Source organism: Petromyzon marinus, chromosome 22 (assembly GCF_048934315.1).
Source record: "Petromyzon marinus isolate PM22_M1 ecotype Great Lakes invasive population chromosome 22, UKy_Petmar_22M1.pri1.0, whole genome shotgun sequence".
In the NCBI taxonomy this organism is placed as follows: domain Eukaryota; kingdom Metazoa; phylum Chordata; class Hyperoartia; order Petromyzontiformes; family Petromyzontidae; genus Petromyzon; species Petromyzon marinus.
In genome coordinates, this window is record NC_133688.1 from 10,719,348 (window position 1) to 10,738,280 (window position 18,933).

Consider the following 18,933-nt stretch of genomic DNA (forward strand, 5'->3'; position numbering starts at 1 on the left):
GACTCGTGGTATCACAATTGATATGACTGCAATGGCAACAATTGGGGCTACAATTGTTGCAAAAAAAGAGAGCGAAAACGTCAAATTATTCTACAACGGAAATACGTGGACGCTGATCACATGATTAAGTGAAAGTCACATTTACTGTCCTCAAACGGGCTTTGAGGCAGCGCTCATCTCCAATGGTGTAAATTCCACATTCCCGAATGACACTATACTTGAATCCGGTATGAGATTTGAGTCACCGAGGGTTCTAATTGTGAGTCAAGCTCTCTGCCACAAGTGCCCACTTGGATGAGCTTGGGATTTGAGGCCGCACTGTTGTGGCTCAAGAAGAGTTTAGAAATGTTCAGGAGGGAACCACATTTGCTTTAGGCAACGAGGCAATGAATCCCATGCACAAGCCTCCGATGTTTGGTTGGATCTCACAAATGTTCTTACGATTAATGTGAAGGAATATTGAACACTTGTGACTTAAAGGAAGCTACAGCCCTACAAAAACATAACCAAATTGTTATTATTATTCTTAATATGATAAACACTCCTCAGCTGTACATCCTAGACTCTATCAAACCAGTTAAAAAAAATTGGATGACCATACTGTATTGGAAAAAAAGTTTTGCTGGCTTGCTAGCTGGTACTCAGGCGGGCAATTGCACGATGGTGAAGTCACCCGCCGCATCCCACAGCGTGGAGCTGGGTTCATGCGTCGCATTGATGTCATGCACCCCAACAACAACAACCGCCATTCGCCACTAAGTGGCGGTGATGTTACCACGGCGCTTGTGCCAGGCTAGGTGCACTTTAAGGCCACGTGAAGCGTCGAACGTCCGCTGCCAGGCGGTCAGGGGACAGACCCAGGTGCCATGGGTTGATTGACTAAGATGACTGGCCGATGCACCACCTGTGCCCCCTACTTGGCCAACTTGTTGTACTTTATCAATCCGCCCCCAAACACACCCACCCTCCACCCTGGCCGTGTATCCCGTACAAATGCACAGGCAGTACCAGTTACAAAATATATACCTTTAAGTCAGTTTTAAGTTGCTGTCAGGAGTTCACAGTAGCACCCTAGTGTATTGACTGCCCTGTGACTGCTGGACCTTACGTGGTTACTGCAGTAGCAGGACCAGAGCGCACTGCTTAGTCATTTATCTCATTAGCGAAACGTCTAACCCCGGGGGTCAGCAACCTGCGGCTCCGTGAGGACTGCTTCGTGACGTCATTCATTCATGACCAGCGTCTCGTATTCACCACGTGCATTGCTGCTCTTGAAACATCGATTTAAATTTTTTGTTTACCGAATTCGACAACAAAAAATGCTCTTCTTGTTATTTTGGTTTGCCGACACCTGGTCTAACCCATGCGGAGACTGCCTACAACACACAACCCAGTTGCACATCTACAAAAGCCATTGGCTCTGTGGCTTACGTCTCAATCAGAGGCCTCGCTGACCTAAATTTTGTGCAACATCTCGGAAAAAAACAACTGAAACAATTTTTGCACTATCTAAGCAACAAGAAATGAGGCTAAAATGAAGTTGGATTATTTTTTTTATTGGTGTGTATTATTTTTTCCCCCCCAAAAAAAGTCCGACAAAGTGATGTCTGTTGAAGTGCTCGCTTGGTACGATCGAATTGAACAATTACCCTGGGTCCTGCGGGTCCTGCTGCACCAAGCTCGCCTTTTTCTCCCTGCGGGGTCACAGACAGAACGTATGCAACCACGGTTACATTCAATTTGCATTTGTACGTATGTTGTTATGTATGTTGAATATTCTTTCACACACACCGTACGTAGCCATCCGTGCTAATCAGATGTGCAGGGGGAGACAAAAAACTTGCACATGTAAAGCAGTTCTCAAGAAATGAGTTATCAATGTAGATGATTTAAAAGAGCATAGCTCCAGTGGCTTCCTAATATCGGAAGGAAGAGTGTTCCAGACAGCCAAAAAAACGCATCTCAAAGCGCACGATGCAAGTGACCTATTTTGCTCGATGGCCAGCCATATGCAGCTACGAGGATGACCGGAGTTTGTGTGATGGTGTATGTTCTTTGACGAGATTAGCAAGGTATTGTGGTTCATTTGCGGGAAGCACTTTGTGTGTAATGAGTGCGACCTTATAAACGAACTCGGGTCACTGCACCCGAAACACATCGTCTCACACTCGCAACAACAACAACCGCTGCTCGCCACCAAGTGATGGTGACATCACCACGGCGCTTGTGCCAGGCTAGTTGCACTTTAAGGCCACGCGAAGTGTTGTTGGCCAGCAGGAGGCCACGTGACAGACCCAGGTGCCATGGGTTGACTGACTGAGATGACTGGCAGATGCACCACCTGTGGACTCTACTGTGTCTTCTTGCTCCGTTTCAGCCACCTGGCGCTCCACTCATTGTTGTGACAGTCTGTTGTGGCGATTGCTGTTAGCGAGCACCTATGAAGGCCAGCACCACGCACGACCGCCATTGTCTCCCCAGTGGCAATCCTTACGCACCACACCAGGTACTTATTTGAGGCTGAGTAGACCTAGGGGAGGCCCAGGACCAGTTCAGATATTAGTCACTAGTGTTGGCCACGAGTGTGAATCGAATTCCGGTCGCTGGGTTCGTAGCACTGCCGCTCCCCCTACACACAGACACACACACACTCACTAACACACACACAGACACACACACGCACGCACGCACCTTCAATCCCAAAGGCCCTGGCTGTCCGGGAAGGCCGAGGGGACCAGGAAGTCCGGGGGGACCTGGAGGCCCAGGAGGACCACGTGACTCTGCGTGGTCAGATTCCCTCGTGACATTTTCACCAGATGAACAGAGCGCTCCCTTTTCTCCCTTGAGAGAGGCAACACAAAAAAGGTATGGGAAACTCACTCCCAGTTCCACCCAATGGGTGTTGAGGCATGATGGAAGAGAGGGACTGATAAGGGCCTGAAACAAGGATGCCACCCAAAAATAAACGACTCTATTTGTGTAGATACCCACCTTATGTTGTGCTTTTATACGAGTTTTAAGCTTTGGGAGTGAGAAAAAATTATTTAACGTAACTTTTTGGGGGTTAACGAATGGGTTAACATCCAAAGCTCAGCGCACATGGATTTAATCTATTTGCTTTGCTGACATTTGCTGGCCATCTTGCCAACCAGTAGTTTGAAAGTTTCACACATGTGTGTGATCTACCAACCCTCACTTCTAAAGTGCTGGTTTAGGGCATAACATCACCGCACAGACAAAATCATTGTTCCAGTGGTATGCATCTCCTCATAATCAGCCTGGGGGATTCAGCACACTTGAGAATCTGGTGTTTTCTCAGGTGGGAGCCCAGGATTCGAACCCAGGCTCCCACTCTGAGATGGGCAATGTGAGCCCCCCTGAGTCACCTGGTCAGATCAACTTTCCCTCTTTGCAAAACGCCAACCTCTTTATCAAGCAGCTCCCACCCTGCCGCCTGAGTTCCTACTTCTCATCCCAACTGTTGATCCTGGCAGACACCGCTAAATACTGGCTTTGCGCATTAGGGTTAAGTGGAGCAAGCCTCCGTTAATATTCCCCAAATGGGCCTCGGCGAATTTTCGCTGCAGTTACAAAAACTGCGGCGCCGATTTCCCGGTTTCGGGGAAGGAAGCAATTCATGACAGTGCGGATGAAGAAATGTACAGGGGATTTTCGGAAGAAAATACACTAACGTACATTTTTGTGCGAGCGGCTATTTATTTAAAATTTACAGAGAGGGGATTAAAGAGACGTTTCGGCCAATCGCCAGCGCAATGTTCGCGCAGCTGAGTTTGGTGAGGACTTTGGGGACTTTGCTCGCTGCTCGATGGGCCCTGGAGCTGCTGTTGCCGTGTCTCATTGTGCACCGAGGAAGCTGCTGCCTGCCTGCACGGGGAATGGTGGTGGGGGGCGGGGCCCTCCCGAGGCCCTCCCGAGGCCCTCCCGTGTTTTTGGCACCTGCAGCTTCCTTAAAACAAATCTTCTTTCGTCTCCCAAGTCCAGGTGCAGTGACTTCATCGGGGAACAATGCCCCATGCATGTTGTTTTGACGCTAAGGGTTAGGGGCGGGCACTGTTGCTACGTCTAGGTTATAGGGTTATGATAATTATTTTGGTTACATTATGGCTAGGGTTACAAATACCAGTCTAACCGAGGCTTAATTTTTCACTCGATCATTTTTTTCTGGAACGCTGCTTAGACTGGCTGGGAGTATGGATTTTCGGCGTAAGGCACTACCACTAGAGTATTTTGTATGCTTATCCATAACAGTCCTATATTTTTGAACCCTATATTCCTATAATCATTATGAAGACAGAATAAGTATCACGAGGACAGAATGAGGTGGGATGGAATGTACCCTTACCAGACTAGTTGAGTTAGTGTTAATATGCGGATTGTACGGGAACATGTAAATGGAAGAGTTACCTGTTGGGTATGGGTCAAGTGTGCTACAGTAAACACGAGCAGTGCGAGTGTCTTCATGCTCAGGTGAACACTGGCTTGTTGAAATTCACTGCAGGCGCTCTCGAAGCAGCGGTGATAATTCCAAATTGCCGTGACAGGAATCAATCTGTCATGATGATGATGGCCATTGTCAAGCAGCAAGTAAATCTTGGATTTCAAGGCATCATTCGATAATCGCAACGAAGTATTGATTACTTATATAACAATCGTATTATTTCCATGAGGGTCGTGAGCTGCAGAGACATGGATTCGCAAAGACAAGGGTGGAGGTGTCACTCATCTAGAGCTTCACAGCCCTGGCCGAGCGGTAGAATACCCATGGCAGGGGACAACCTTACTGTTTCACCATCATCAGCCATGAACTATCCACTGCTGGATGAAGGTCAGGCTGTCGCCCACGCCGTCGCCTCGTCTCTCGTGTTTTTTGCAACGCAACACTTCATATGCAGCTCCTGTACACCAGCTGATCTTAAAGCTTCATCAACAGCGGCGGTGGTTCGCCCTCTCAGGAATGCTCCCTCCTTTGGCTGCCACTCCGCCATAAGTCTCGATGGTCTGAAATGATCCCTTCCAGCGACATATTCTTCCCAAGCTCACGCTACTTCTTCAGTCAATATAATGGCACTGATTTGTGTGTTCCGTTCCTCTTTCTGTCTCTCGCTGTAATTTCAAGCATGAACCTCTAAATGCATCTCTGTACGTATGTATAACTTCTTTCGCACCGTACGTAGCCAACCGTGCTAATCGGAGGTGCGGGGAAGGACAACAAACGAAAAACAAAAAGCAGTTCTAAAGAAATGAGTTTTCAATCTGGAAATTTTGTTTTCAATATTTATGTACCTTTCAGTTTTTGTTCAATATTCTTTTTTTTATGAGTTTCCATGCTGTCAATCTACGTGTAATAGCAGGTAATATACAATGATTACAACTCTAATCGTAGGGCACACTTTTCATTATCAATATGTTCCAAAAGCATCACAAACTCTCTTATATCTGCCTCATTATTCCATCATACTGATTCGGGTCCATGTTCAATAACGGCCGTGCGTAAACACACTACAGTTATGTCTCTCCACCAGCTATTGTCATTTGATTCGCGAAATTGCTCTTCCAGACTTTTGCTTTGACTCAAATGTATCCTGAGACCAACTTTGTAGCCTCCTTTATTACGTTTTTTCAATTATTTTCTGCAATTAATTTCAATTGGCTCTTACAATGACTAAGTCACCATCATGTCTGAGATGCTACAATTTCACTACACTGTAAAGTTCCTCGACCAAATGGACCATGCCAGTCCTAGAACATGTCAGTAAGCTGACTATTGTAGTCGTATGGCGATGTCAGTACTGTAATGTGGCTACGCCAGTACCACAGATCATAACAATGGTTGCAAAGAAATATAAACGTTTTAAAATCCAAGATCCCACCAGCAATGAGGCAATGCTCATCTGCTTCAGTAGACCTGAGCCAGCAGGTGAAATTCCACATTGCCATGGCAAGGACCAGCCTCTCCATAGACAATCATTCGTTCCTTCTCATAAAGCGGTGCTCGCATTATTGATTTTGGAAGGATGACGGCTTGGAGTCAAAGCCCGCCCCCCGGTATTTGATCTCACAACGTTTCTAATTGTGAGTTGAACACTGCAACAGCAGGACCACCCGGCTGAATGACCCCACGTGTGCACAGCCCCAGAAGGGCACCGCTGAGTAGGACCTTGGCGTCGTTTCTCTTCTGCTCATGTGGACTCGAGGCATCCCGATGTGGATATGCTCTTCGTTGCCAAATGCTACGCGACAAAGGCATGCCAAATATCACCGCACGTGTACGCGATATATATATATATTTTTTACGAAAAACCCATTCATTGTCCCATTATATCCAGGGAGTTTTATGTATTCAAGCCACTGGGTAGGCTTGAGTTGAGCGTAATTGGACCAGGCAAAATGGAAGTTATTTCAGGGACGTCATCAATTAAGCCATCGCGCCTGTGGTGCTCACTGGTGGTCCTGTCTGCCCCACTTGACCACAAATGGGGTAAGTGGCCCAAACGTTCGACTGAAGCCGACCTGCGACCGGGATTTGAACTCTCAAGATGATCATTGTCTTTGAACAGTTTGAACAGTTTATTTAGAATTGCCCTGTGAGCTAAGAAGCTCTTGAATCGGGTTGATAATTGTAACCCACAGCACCAGAGAGACAGGCCAATAGTCGTCATCCTATGGTAAGATTGGGCCCTGCCATGAGAATGTGGAATTTACAGCACTGTTCAGGAGTACAGTGGGATTTCGCATCACTCAATTGCCAAATTGAGTATGGGAGACACCGTGACTTAGAATGATGTCACAGTCCGGCTGAGTGCCATGACAGTACACAGCTTCATTCACAATTAAATATACCTCGAGTTCAAATCCTGGTTGGGAGTCGACTCATCATTCCTCTGGGGTCAAATAAATCGGTGCACAATACATTGAGTACAATTTCGCATGCAACTATTTGCTAACCTAAGAATATTTTAAACCTCGATAAAAAAATTTGTAAAAATAATTTCTGTCTAACGATATAGAGGGAAAGGCGGGGGACGAGAGGTGGAGGTGGGTGGGCAGAAGAGGGAAGGGACAAGACACAGTCCATGCTGGGTCGTCCCAGGAAGCATCTGGCATGGCTGGGATCTGATTTCTAACGGCGGTGAAAAGGTAGCAACACATTTCTGTCTGGCCAAGGTCACGTCATTAATCACCGTTGCTCGCGAGTGCTACTGTTTTGAGTAGCAGTAGGTATAAGCAATCACTTTGGATTGTTGAAACTTGGATCGTTGAAACCCGTTAATTTAGCAACCCTCCATAGAACCACAGGCTGCTGGGGAGAAGCGCATTGTGGGGCTGACAGCTCTCTCTGCCAATCAGCGTGATGATTTATAAGGGGCGGCCACCAGGGGCTTTGTGGAAATGCCTCTGTGGGGCCGGCTAAGTACGGGGCGAGCGCACGGGCCCTAAAAGGGCAATTCTGACAGCTCTCAGCGACGCGTCGGCACCTTTCGGGTGTGGGAAAGCTGGCCAGATCGGGCCGGGCCCCCGCCTGGGAGGGCGCAGAAGACGATGTGTCGAGACGTTTCCTTCCAGGAGGACGAATTTTAAGAAAATTCTCAACGCTCCCAGCGCCCTGGGTTACGGCACTGAAGCTGTCGAGACGTCACGGCGGGATCATCAATCAAACATTTACAGAACGCCGGCTCAAAGCCTCTGACCACCACCGCCGCCGCCTCTGGCAAACACGAAGGTGGCAACTCACTGAGGGGCTTAGAGAGCTGACGTTGTGCCCGTGCCATAGTTCGGAGCTCCTAGGTTTGAATCCAGACTTCAGCCACCGGCGACTCAATGTTAATTCTAGAGTGTGTTGAAGTTTTGTTTATTATCTCAACGTTGCGACCAATAACACTATGTAACACAATTTTTGTTCCTGGGTAGTAAGTGTTATTTCGTAGTTGTTAATGCATTAAAAGTATAGAAAATGGCTATTATTCCCCACAAACTTTGCTTTTGTGACCAGGACAGTGATGTTTTGAAATTGACCTATTTTCAATGAGAAAACGGGCGAATTTGTGTCTTTAAGTTCACATAAAGTCAGAAAACAAACATGAATCAAAATTAACATGTATTTATACTAAAGTAATACAAAAATGACTACAAAAGATTTATAAGTGAGTAGTTTTTCGAGATTTACGATTATACTGTAAATCACTATCACAAATCAGCCCAAAATGTAGTCTCCCATCATGTTCTCGTTATACTGTCCTTGGTAGCGGCGTTCAAAGTCAAGTATATCCTGGTGGAAGCGCTCACATGCTCCTCCGAGCACGCTCCCATGTTCTCCTTGAATTGATCAAGAGGAGCATCAAGGATATGGACTTTGAGGGACATCCTACAGCCCATTGTGCCGTAGTTCTTCACCAAAGTCTCAACCAGCTCCACATAGTTTTTGACCTTGGAATTGCCCAGGAAGCCACGAACCACTGCGACAAAGCTGTTCCAAGCCGCTTTCTCCTTACTAGTGAGCTTCTTGGGGAAGCTTGGTAAAACCGCCTTGGAGATCCATCAGGAATGCCATCATATTGAAGTCTTCGATGACCTTCCAGCCATAATCATCATACTTGAGGTGCACCGAGTGAGCCAGGGGAAGAGACAGGTACTTGTTACCATTATGGAGCAGCATGGATGTGAGGCTCCTGGATGAGCTGTCAATGAAGAGGCGCCACTCATTCTGGTTACAGGCGATTCCGATTGCCTCGAACAGACTGGTCACATTGTGGAAGAAGCAGAGCCCATCTTGACGGGTGAAGAAGCTGCAATAAGGTTGGTGACGCTTCCTCTGATCTGCAACTTGCACACTTTTATCCAACAAGTTCGACTGCTTGAGCCTAGACGTCAAAAGCTCGGCATTGGACTTGGTGAGACCAATATCTCTGATCAAGTCGTTGAGGCCTTTTTTTTTGGTTGGGGTAGTTTGGGTTTCTCTCCTCAGCTCTACCTCTGAAATTGTCATCTGGATCTCTTCTAAAAACGGCTGCTCTCTCTCCGGAAAAGTGGGTACGGGGAGCTCATGGCAGTGTGGCACTGGGGCAATGGATGAAGGAAGGTCCGGATACGTGATAGCAGGTGCATTCTTGCCAGTCCGACGTTTGGAAGGGTCCACCATGCAGAAGTAGCAGTTCTTGGGATAGCGAACTTCATGGTTCTCTTTTCCCCTCTGTACCATCCTACAAAAATACATTTATTTCACCCATGACTAATGTGTAAGAGATTCTTGCAACATTTTTCATATATGATATATTTTTTCAATAACATTGAAAATTGTAAAATATTTTTTAAATTAAAAACTTATACAATTTTAAAAATTGTAACAAATTTTATAACATAAAATTCCGAGCAACAATTGTCTATATTACCTTCCAGAGTTTTTTGCATTGCTCGCAGGTGAAATGAGGTGCCCAGGGTTTGTCTTGATCCCCAACAGGCATGCCGAAATATGCCTTGTAGGCCTCACATATCTTAGCAGATGCTTCCACAGAGTACTTTTTTGCTCTTGTCTTGATAAATTGGCCGCTGACATAGCAAAATGCGTCTGCCGGATGCTTGCAGACTCTTGATGCCATCTCAGAAAAAATGCAGATTTGTATCAACTTCGGCAGCTGGAACTAAACTGAACTGGTGGGCTTAAGGCCCCTGTATTTATATTACTGGAAAGTTCTAGAATGTTATATAAGTTACTCCAAGTTTACTCAGCACTGAATTATCTGGAATGTTCTGGAAAATAGGTAAATTTCAAAATATCACTGTCCTGGTCACAAAAGCAAAGTTTGTGGGGAATCATAGCCATTTTCTGTACTACTTTTTGTTTTTTTCGGTAAAGTCACGTAGGTGACTTTCACGTAGGTGACTTTACTTTTGGTTGGGGTAGTTTAGTTTACCTACGTGACTTTACCGAAAAAATCAAAAGTATGAATCCTTGCAATCACGAAAGCTTCAAATCTAGAATTTGTTGTACTTTTGAGGCATAAGCAATTAGGAAATAACACTTACTATCCAGGAACGAATTTTTTGTTACACAGTGTAATTTGTCTTAGCTCAGCTAAGTTATGTTTTATTTTTTATAAACTTAGCCACTGGGGCTAAAATGTGAACAATATTTGATGATTGAAATTACTTGTATGCAGAGAGATTAATAACCGCCAATTAGTATTGGATACGAACCATTTCTGTTGTATCATGTTATGGGGTTGGTCCATAACATGATATCATTCATTTTTGCAAGACTGGGTTGTAAAAGGAATTACAAGGGTCAACTCAGACCATCGTCTGTCTCTCTGCAGTTGAGAAATGCCACAATTTTTGGGAAAATCTGCAGTGAACATATTTTGGATAAACTGGTTCCTGCCACAGAGATGTGGAATTTCCATGTTTTGCCTCAGGGTTGCGAATGAAGAAGAACACAATTCCATTGTTCGTTTGAGCCTGGAGACATTTATAAGCCCAATTCAGGCGCTAGTGGATGATCGTTTTCATCACCGATGCTGACATCGGCGATAAAGGGACAACCCTCTAGACAAAGGAAAAGATCTCCCGTATAGCCTCAACAGACTGTTGGGGCAAGTGCTGTTAGCAAGCACCTACACATCCACACAGACAAGAACCTCTTCATATAGCCTATTGGGGCAAGTGCTGTTAGCGAGCACCTGTGAAGGCCGGCACGGCACACGAGGTAGTGGGTGGTCAGCACCACGCTGACCACCCACTACCTAGGGGAGGCCCAAGACTGGTTCAGATAATCGTCACTGGTGTTGACCGTGAGCGGGAATCGAACTTGGGACACCGGGTGCGATTCCTGGCCACAGCTAACATCAGTAGTCGAGTGATTTTTGAACCAGGCTTATCAGTCATTAGGGTGGTGAAGTATGCTTGAAAAAAAATCATTATTTACATGGCAAGGGGAAGACATATATCTTCCAGGCTTGTCAGGCTTGCCAGGCTTGTCAGTCATTAGGGTGGTGAAGTATGCTTGAAAAAAATAATCATTATTTACATGGCAAGGGGAAGACATATATCCTCCAGTGGATTTAAAAGGGCAGAATTATTTTTTTTAATTGTTAAATACGTATTAAATATTTGAAAGAGTATTCTGGTTCATCTGAAGCCGTGCTTAGGAACATAAGCATTCATTGTGAAGGGAAACAATGCGTGGTGTACTCAGCACCACCATCTGCAATACAGTGATACATCGACACGCAAACTTTTAAAACATGTTTGAATATTATTTCCCACCGATTGTAAAGGTGAAGCATTTGCAGTCAATAATCAATAAAAGCACTGCGACGGAATCTCAAAGCACTTTAAATCGCAGACAACGCAACACACCGAGCGAGAGTAAAGCAAACCTCTCTTGCCAGGCTATTAACAATACCAAAGAAGACAAATAATTCCGGACAACACTGGGCAAAGAACCGATAGAACGAGACGAACCCACGCGCACACACAAACAACGCCCCGCAAAACTAAAGTCCAATGATGAGACAGATCTCCGGGAGGCTTAATATTCGCTATGCGCTGGCAGGCAGCATACATAGAGCGTGGGCAGCAGGCCCCATGCCACTGCCAACTTGGCGGATGATGTGAGAGTGGGAAATCAAGCATCCTGAGCCCGTGTGGTGGCGCGTGGTGGCGTGAGCGAGTGGTGCCACCAGGACAGGCTGCCTGCCGCCCTGCCTCCCTGCCTGCCTCCCTGCCTGCCTGCCTCCCTGCTTGTGCTGGCTGAAAGGGGTGCAAGCTGCCTGCGCCAAGAGGGGCAGCACGTCGGTCGCTTACGCCGGCATCGGTGGGAAAACAAACGAAAGTCTTCAAATAAATTATATAATTTTATTGCAGACGTTCAACAATCGTACACGTCCAAGTACAGCAATTGTAGAGATCACGCTGAAGCATGAGAAGTCTCTTGACGTAAATCAGTGTGCACCTAACGAGTCGTCTATTTACTGAGGAAAGTGTCGAACAAGCCTCCGCATCTGTTTAGATTGCCCTGCGTGGATGTTTGATTGGGTGCATGCATACTGGGGGAGAGTGAAGTGCCCGGACATGTCACAAGTCAGACTTTTTGTACTTGCTGTACTTTATACTCTTTGGTTCTTTCGGTTAAGTCACGTAGGTATAAAACAACATAAATTAAATCACGACGTTTCGGGCGCAACACAAGCGTCCGTCATTAGGTGGGACAACCACAGCAGGAAACAACTGCTGTGGTTGCAGTTATTTAATTTATGTTGTTTTATACCTACGTGACTTTACCAAAGAGTATGGATCCCTGCAGTCACGAAAACTTCAATTCTAGATTGCTGTACTGCCTTCTAAGGCCAGCACCAAGCCCGACCGCCTTTGTCTCCCCAGTGGCGATGTTTTTACACACCGAGCCAGGTACTCATTCGAGGCTGAGTCGACCTAGGGGAAGCCCAGGACTGGTCTAGATAATCGCTACTGGTGTTTGGCCTTGAGCGGGAATCGATCTCGGGTCGCCGGGTTTGGAGTGCGGCGTGCTAACCGCTACACTACCGCTCCCCACAATCACGCACACGATGACTCCATCTCTGTATGAGCCACCAACCCTACATCCTAAGCGCAGGGTTACAAGCGTGCAGGCCACCAAAATGTGGCCAATCCTTGGTACTTGTGTTCCTCCTCGTTACGGTCGAGTTCAAATGAAACACTTTAGCTCAAGTTTTGGAGAACCTGTGAGAAAATAACTAAAATTAAAAACACAGAGCAGTTGTGAATGAGCCTAGATTTGCAGCAGCGTGGCATTTGTGCAGGTGCTGAATGTGCTCCAGAATCACCCATAAGATCACAGTTCACAGGAAATCAACACTCACTCACGCCTGTCAGCACGATAATGCCAATCACCTGTGTGTCGAGGCACACTCAAGTCAAATCGTCTCTCTGCGCAAGCGAACATAGGGGAAGCACTCATCCTTCTCTCTCTCTCTCTCTGCGGCCTTGAGCCAGTGGCAGTAATTCCACGTTCGCATGGCGGGGGTCAGTCTTTCTGTATGATGATCATTGTTGACTTTCCACAAAGTAGTATCTATTTTATTGACCCCCCCCCCCCCCACCAGGGGATGATCACCCCCAACCCAGGATTTGAACTTGAATCCCTCTAATTATGAGTCAAGAGCTGTAACGGTAAGGTCACCCAGCCGGAACATTTACTGATAGCTTTAGAAACTGCCATTCACAAGTTCATATGTAAAATACCTTTCCAATCAATTGGAGGGAATAACTTGGTGGTTGATGATTACATGCCTTGTAGGCAATATATAGTGCCAAGAAAAAGTCTATGGACACCAATTATAATTATGGAAATTCCATAGTTTTACCATGATAGCCGTCCTGAATCAAAACTGGTCTTTACTTAAATATCCAATAGGATTTATATTAACCAATTCCATGTCTTTTGAAACAAAATGATGGATGAATTAAAAAAACAATGAATAATTAAGGTTCAGGGTATGTGCAAAAGTAAGTGAACCCCTGGTTTCATGAGCTCAATTAAGGTAATAATTAGCATCATGTGTTTCAATAAATAGGTATACCTTCAGGGGTGAGTTTGGGAGACTCCACCCTACATAAATATCAGAAATGTTATGAGTTTGGTCTTCACCATACAGAACAAGTCATGCCACGATCAAAATAAATCTCCGAGGACCTCAGAAAAAGAGTTTTGGATGCTCATCAGTCCAAAAAGGGCGACAAAACCATTTCTAATGATTTGGGGTGCCACCAATCCACTCTCAGACAGACAGTCTATAAATGGAGAAAGTTCAAGACCACAGTCACTGTCCCCAGGAGCGGTCGTCCTACCAAAACCTCTCCGAGAACACACCGGAAAATCATCGAGGAAGTCACAAAGAACCCCAGAAAAACATCCAAGGATCTGCAGGCCACTTTCGTCTTGGCTAATGTGAGTGTTCATGACTCAAATATCAGAAAAATAATGAACAAGAATGGTGTTCATGGAAGGATAGCAAGGAAAAAAACCACTGCTCTCAAAAACGAACATTGCTGCCCGTCTGAAGTTCGCCAATGAGCACACAGATGATCCACAAGCCTTCTGGAACAATGTTCTCTGGACAGACGAGGAAAAGGTAGCACTTTTTGGCCTTAATGAGAAACGTTATGTTTTGGCGAAAACCCAAGACTGCTTTCGAACAGAAGAACCTCATCCCAACCGTGAAGCGTGGTGGTGGGAATGTGATGGTTTGGGGCTGTTTGGCTGGCTCAGGACCTGGACGGCTTTCCATCATTGACACAATCGCCATTTATGCATTGTATCAGAAGATTCTAGAGGAGAATGTCAGGTCACCTGTCCGTGAACTGAACCTAACCCAAAAGTGGGTCTTGTAGCAAGACAATGATCCTAAACATACAAGCAGATCTACAAAAGAATAACTGCAGAAGAAGAAATTCCACATTTTACAATGGCCTAGTCAAAGTCTGGACCTAAACCCCATCGAAATGTTGTGGCAGGGCCTAAAGCGAGCTGTCCATGCAAGGCAACCCTCAAATGTCATCGAGGTGAAGGAGTTCTGTAAGGAGGAATGGGCCAACATTCTTCAAATCCGATGTGAGAGACTGACTAACGGTTACAGGAAATGCTTCGTTGTAGTCATTGCTGCTCAAGGAGTTGTCACTAATTACTGAATCTAAAAGTTAACATACTTTTTCACAGATGGTTATTGAATTTAGAATAATTTAAGGATGAATAAATGTTGAAAGAGTATTATGTTTTGTGTAATTTGTTTCACCAGGTTATCTTTATCTATTATTAGAACTTATTAAGATCTAATAACATTTTTAGTTTGAAATATGTAAAATATATTTTAAAAAGATCCTAAGGGGTTCACAAGCATTTTCTCGGCACTGTATGTTATAATGTGAGCACATTAATAATAATAACAAATATATGTATTATTTATACATTATTTCAGACCTCAATGTTTGATGTATGGGTCAACACAGGCCAAAAATTAGATATTTAATATGCTTAGGATTGAGTAAAATAGTAAGAAATACTCAAACAAAACCAAGGCAATGCATTTTTTTTTACTTGAAAAAGCAGCAGGAGGCACATTCCAAACCCGCCTACACAGCTGCCTTGTTCTTAGCTCGTGAACTGGTCAGTGAAGCTACCCTTACTAAGAAATAGGAAACTTCTTTATACACATGTTTTAAGGTTTCCAGGCTACCTTAAATGACAAAATTCAATTCAGAAATCGCGCCATATGTTCCACCAACTCGTGTATTACACAACAAAACTTTGGCCGCTGATTAGCTCCACCTAATTTCTTCATAAAACGACCACAATTTTGTCGCCTAATGAAGTTATTTCTTCTGCGGATTTACGTTGGCCTGCGATTTAGTTTTGATTGGCGTCGTGGTGGCTCCGTTCAGCCGAGGCATCTGCGAGCGCTGCCAATGTCCCCCCTCCCCCCATGCAACGCATGCCAGGTGCGGCCACCAGAGAACGGGCCCAAACGAGACGCGCGCTGCATTCACAACACCCGCCCCCACCACCACCCCCCCAGCCCCCCACCCCCTCCGCAAAAAAAAACGCACGAGGGTCGCCAAAAAAGCCATGCCTTATTTATAGCTGGAAACAAAGTAATGGTTAAAGGGGCAGCCCTGGAATTGATGGCTCATGCCGCTGTTTTGCAGAAGGGCCATCAATGACAGAGAGCTTTCAGAGAACCCCCCAAAGGGGTATTTTGTCCTACTCGTTCGCACTGCCCAGACGACTTGTAATTGGTGGGCCATGCCCACACTTCACTCCACCACACGGGACCTGAAGACCGACGAACTGCGGTGTTTGTCTATTTGTAACTGCGCGGTGGGCAGAGTGAGGGGTGGTTTAAGAAACATGCACCATCGTTTCCAAATGCCGTGCCGGGGAATCGAACCGGCGACCTCCGGGTTGCGAGGCCGCTGTGCTCGCCGTTACGCCACGGCAGTGGTTCAGTGTCAACCAACTGCATTTTATTTGAAAAATGAAGCAGCCTTTGCATTGCTTCTCCCACCACTTTTATAATTTCCGACGTACACTGTACATAACTTTGGCTCGTTGCATCTCTCCTGTGTTCTTTCAATCCTTCCAAAATGTAGTTTGCGCTATACGGTTCGTCATAAATCACATGTTAAATTAACAAGTTGCAAAAATATTGCGTAGGGTTTTAAAAAAAAAATATATAACCATTATTCACGTGCTTGTGTTTCAAACAAAAACAACTGCCGTAAGGTGGCTCCATCGTTTCAACCGCCCGTGCGGGGACACTGATCTGGCGACCTCTACATTGCAAGTTCCGTGCCAGAACCATTGCGTTGGCTCGAAGTGAACATCGTGTGGTACAAAGAACTTTGACCTCTATGAATGCTAAACAACTGTGCTACTTCGCTCTGCATTCCAGTAACTCGGGATATTCAGCACCGCTAAACTCACATTAAACATATGCAGCTGAGAACAAGAGCTTCTGAGCAATGGGTTAGGGCCCACCTCTAGTGGCGACGACGAGGAAGTGGTGGAAATTCTACATTCCCATGGAGTGAGCCAGACTCTCCACAGAACATCCCTTGTTGACTTGCTGCGGCGAGACCCATTTTAATTAACTTCGAGGGGGAGCGACAGCGTGAGTTTATTCCGATCGCGATTTCAACTTACGACCTTACGGTCGACCACATCTCGAACACCCTCGATCAGTGGGTGCTTAAACGAGCATGACAAATGTACAATAAAAACCGGACCCGGTAATGATGCTTCGATTCCAATATTCACAATATACATGCATAACCGTTGTAAAGTGTAAAGACGTCATTGCTGTTGCTTCATATATGTTGTGTATAATGGGCCTATCAATCAATGCAGCGATCCAGCAAACATGGAACGTTGGGCCAACGTTCGTCGAATGGTTCCAACCACATGCCAAGGTTGGCATGTTGATTTGAAGAATTGGGTGTGCAGCTTTCACCACAAATCTATAACACGTAATTTGATTCTTGAATTGAATCGCGACCCCGAATTGTGACCATTTGATCAAGCCGATGGCTACGGGCCTGAAATACAGCACGGAGCAGCCTGTCATCACCCGACACGTACAGATGGATCAAACAAGCTTCAAAGGCGATGCAGATCGTGGAATATTGTTACGAATCAGATGACCTGTAAGTTAAACAGCACGTTTCCATGTAACGTCAACCGAGCAGTCTGTTCAGTGGCATGAAAAGTGAAAAATCCCCGCATATTGAAACCACGTGTCGTTTAGAAAATTACAGGCAAGTACTAATGATATCAGAATGCCTTGTTACTATACAGAATTTGGCAATGAATCACGTCGTCCACATTGGGATGCCCAAAGTCTCAAAGAGCAAGGAGGGCAACAATGCAGTGTACAACACCAGCCCATTTTATGGGCTTTTCACGTGAAGTTATTTGGCTGAGTGTTCTGTTGCAAGAGCACTTGAGTCACAATTGGGGGCTTGTGAGTTTAAAATCCCAGTTGGGATTGACTTAGCCTGTCATCCCTCCGGGTCATATGAAATTAGTAGCACTTCGCGGGAAATCAACAGTGGTTGTTTCGTCAGATAAACCTGGCCCTTTCTTAGGAATGCGACATTGCCACTGCTGGATCAGCGTTTCCACTGAGGATGAGAATCGCCCAATAGGAATTTGTGAAAAAATCAGAAACGGGAACATCGACAGAAATGGACAGTTCAACCACTGCGTGGAAATAGGTTACTGGACAAAAACAAAACACAAACTGCTTTCAAGAACGCAGGAAACTACTTAACTATAAATTTTGATTTAAAGCTTTCATAACTGCAGTAATTCATATTCTTAGCTCTTTCGGTAAAGTCACGTTGAAGGGAAACAATAAAATAATAATATATATATAAAACAATAAAATTCTCACGACGTTTCGACCATAACACAAACGGTCGTCATCAGGTGTGTCGGTTTGCATTAATTTGTTCACGCTTACAGTGGCTTTCAGACAGCATACATTATTTTTTCGTCTCCCCCCTCCTCTTTTCAGAACATAGATGGACTCGTCCATCTGAATAACTGCCAAATCGCTCTCCGTGGTGCTAACGTTAAAAAACGCCACTTTTTTCAAATTTTCTTGCTGTGGTTTTCACACCTGATGATGATCTAAATAAACTGCCAAATCGCTGCACGTGGCACTGACGTTTTTTATAAATAAATAAATAAGCCGTTCAAAAAAAATAATTAATGCAAACCGACACATCTGATGACGACCGTTTGTGTTATGGTCGAAACGTCGTGAGAATTTTTATTGTTTTATATATATTTTATTATTTTATTGTTTCCCTTCAACGTGACTTTACCGAAAGAGCTAAGAATACTTAACTATAGTTTAGAAGTAAGCCAACGTCGACAAAATTGAGAACACATTGCCATACTTGAAAAGGTCACATTTGTGAGCATCTATATAACAAAAAATTACAACGTGCAATATATACTGCACTTGATGCGAGTAGTGAATTGGTCAGGCCGGATATGTGACGGTCAGATATGCCACGTTGTACGGTCAAACAAAACGAACGTACATTTCGCCAGCACCCCAAGTGAATTATGCCCGATCCAATATAAAAAAGAGCACACGCCTTACTGGCCTTGCTATGGCATTTATAGTCTTACCTTGAGCCCAGGGGGGCCACGTGGGCCCTCTTGCCCTGCTTTGCCGGGCAGGCCTTGAAATCCTTGTGGCCCCTGCGGACCAGTGATGCCCTGGGGGCCTGGGAGGCCAATTGGCCCAGGGGATCCTGATGAGCCAGGGTTCCCTTGCGCGCCCTGAATGACACGGAGACAACAACCATACAATTTTAATGTCATGGGAAAGCGGGAATCAAGGGAATAAA

At 45.3% G+C, this 18,933-nt stretch overlaps 1 protein-coding gene across 2 annotated transcripts in view; it reads right to left on the reverse strand.

The window, feature by feature from the left end:
* Positions 1–18,933, reverse strand: part of LOC116945018 (uncharacterized) — an 87,586-nt gene that overhangs the window by 26,359 nt on the left and 42,294 nt on the right. For both annotated transcript variants that reach the window (XM_032959071.2, XM_076068717.1), the window contains 3 exons: positions 18,713–18,865; positions 2,692–2,841; positions 1,650–1,694 (listed from right to left, as the gene is read on the reverse strand). In XM_032959071.2, coding sequence (XP_032814962.2) covers positions 1,650–1,694; positions 2,692–2,841; positions 18,713–18,865 — 348 coding nt within the window. The remainder of the gene's footprint in view (positions 1–1,649; positions 1,695–2,691; positions 2,842–18,712; positions 18,866–18,933) is intronic.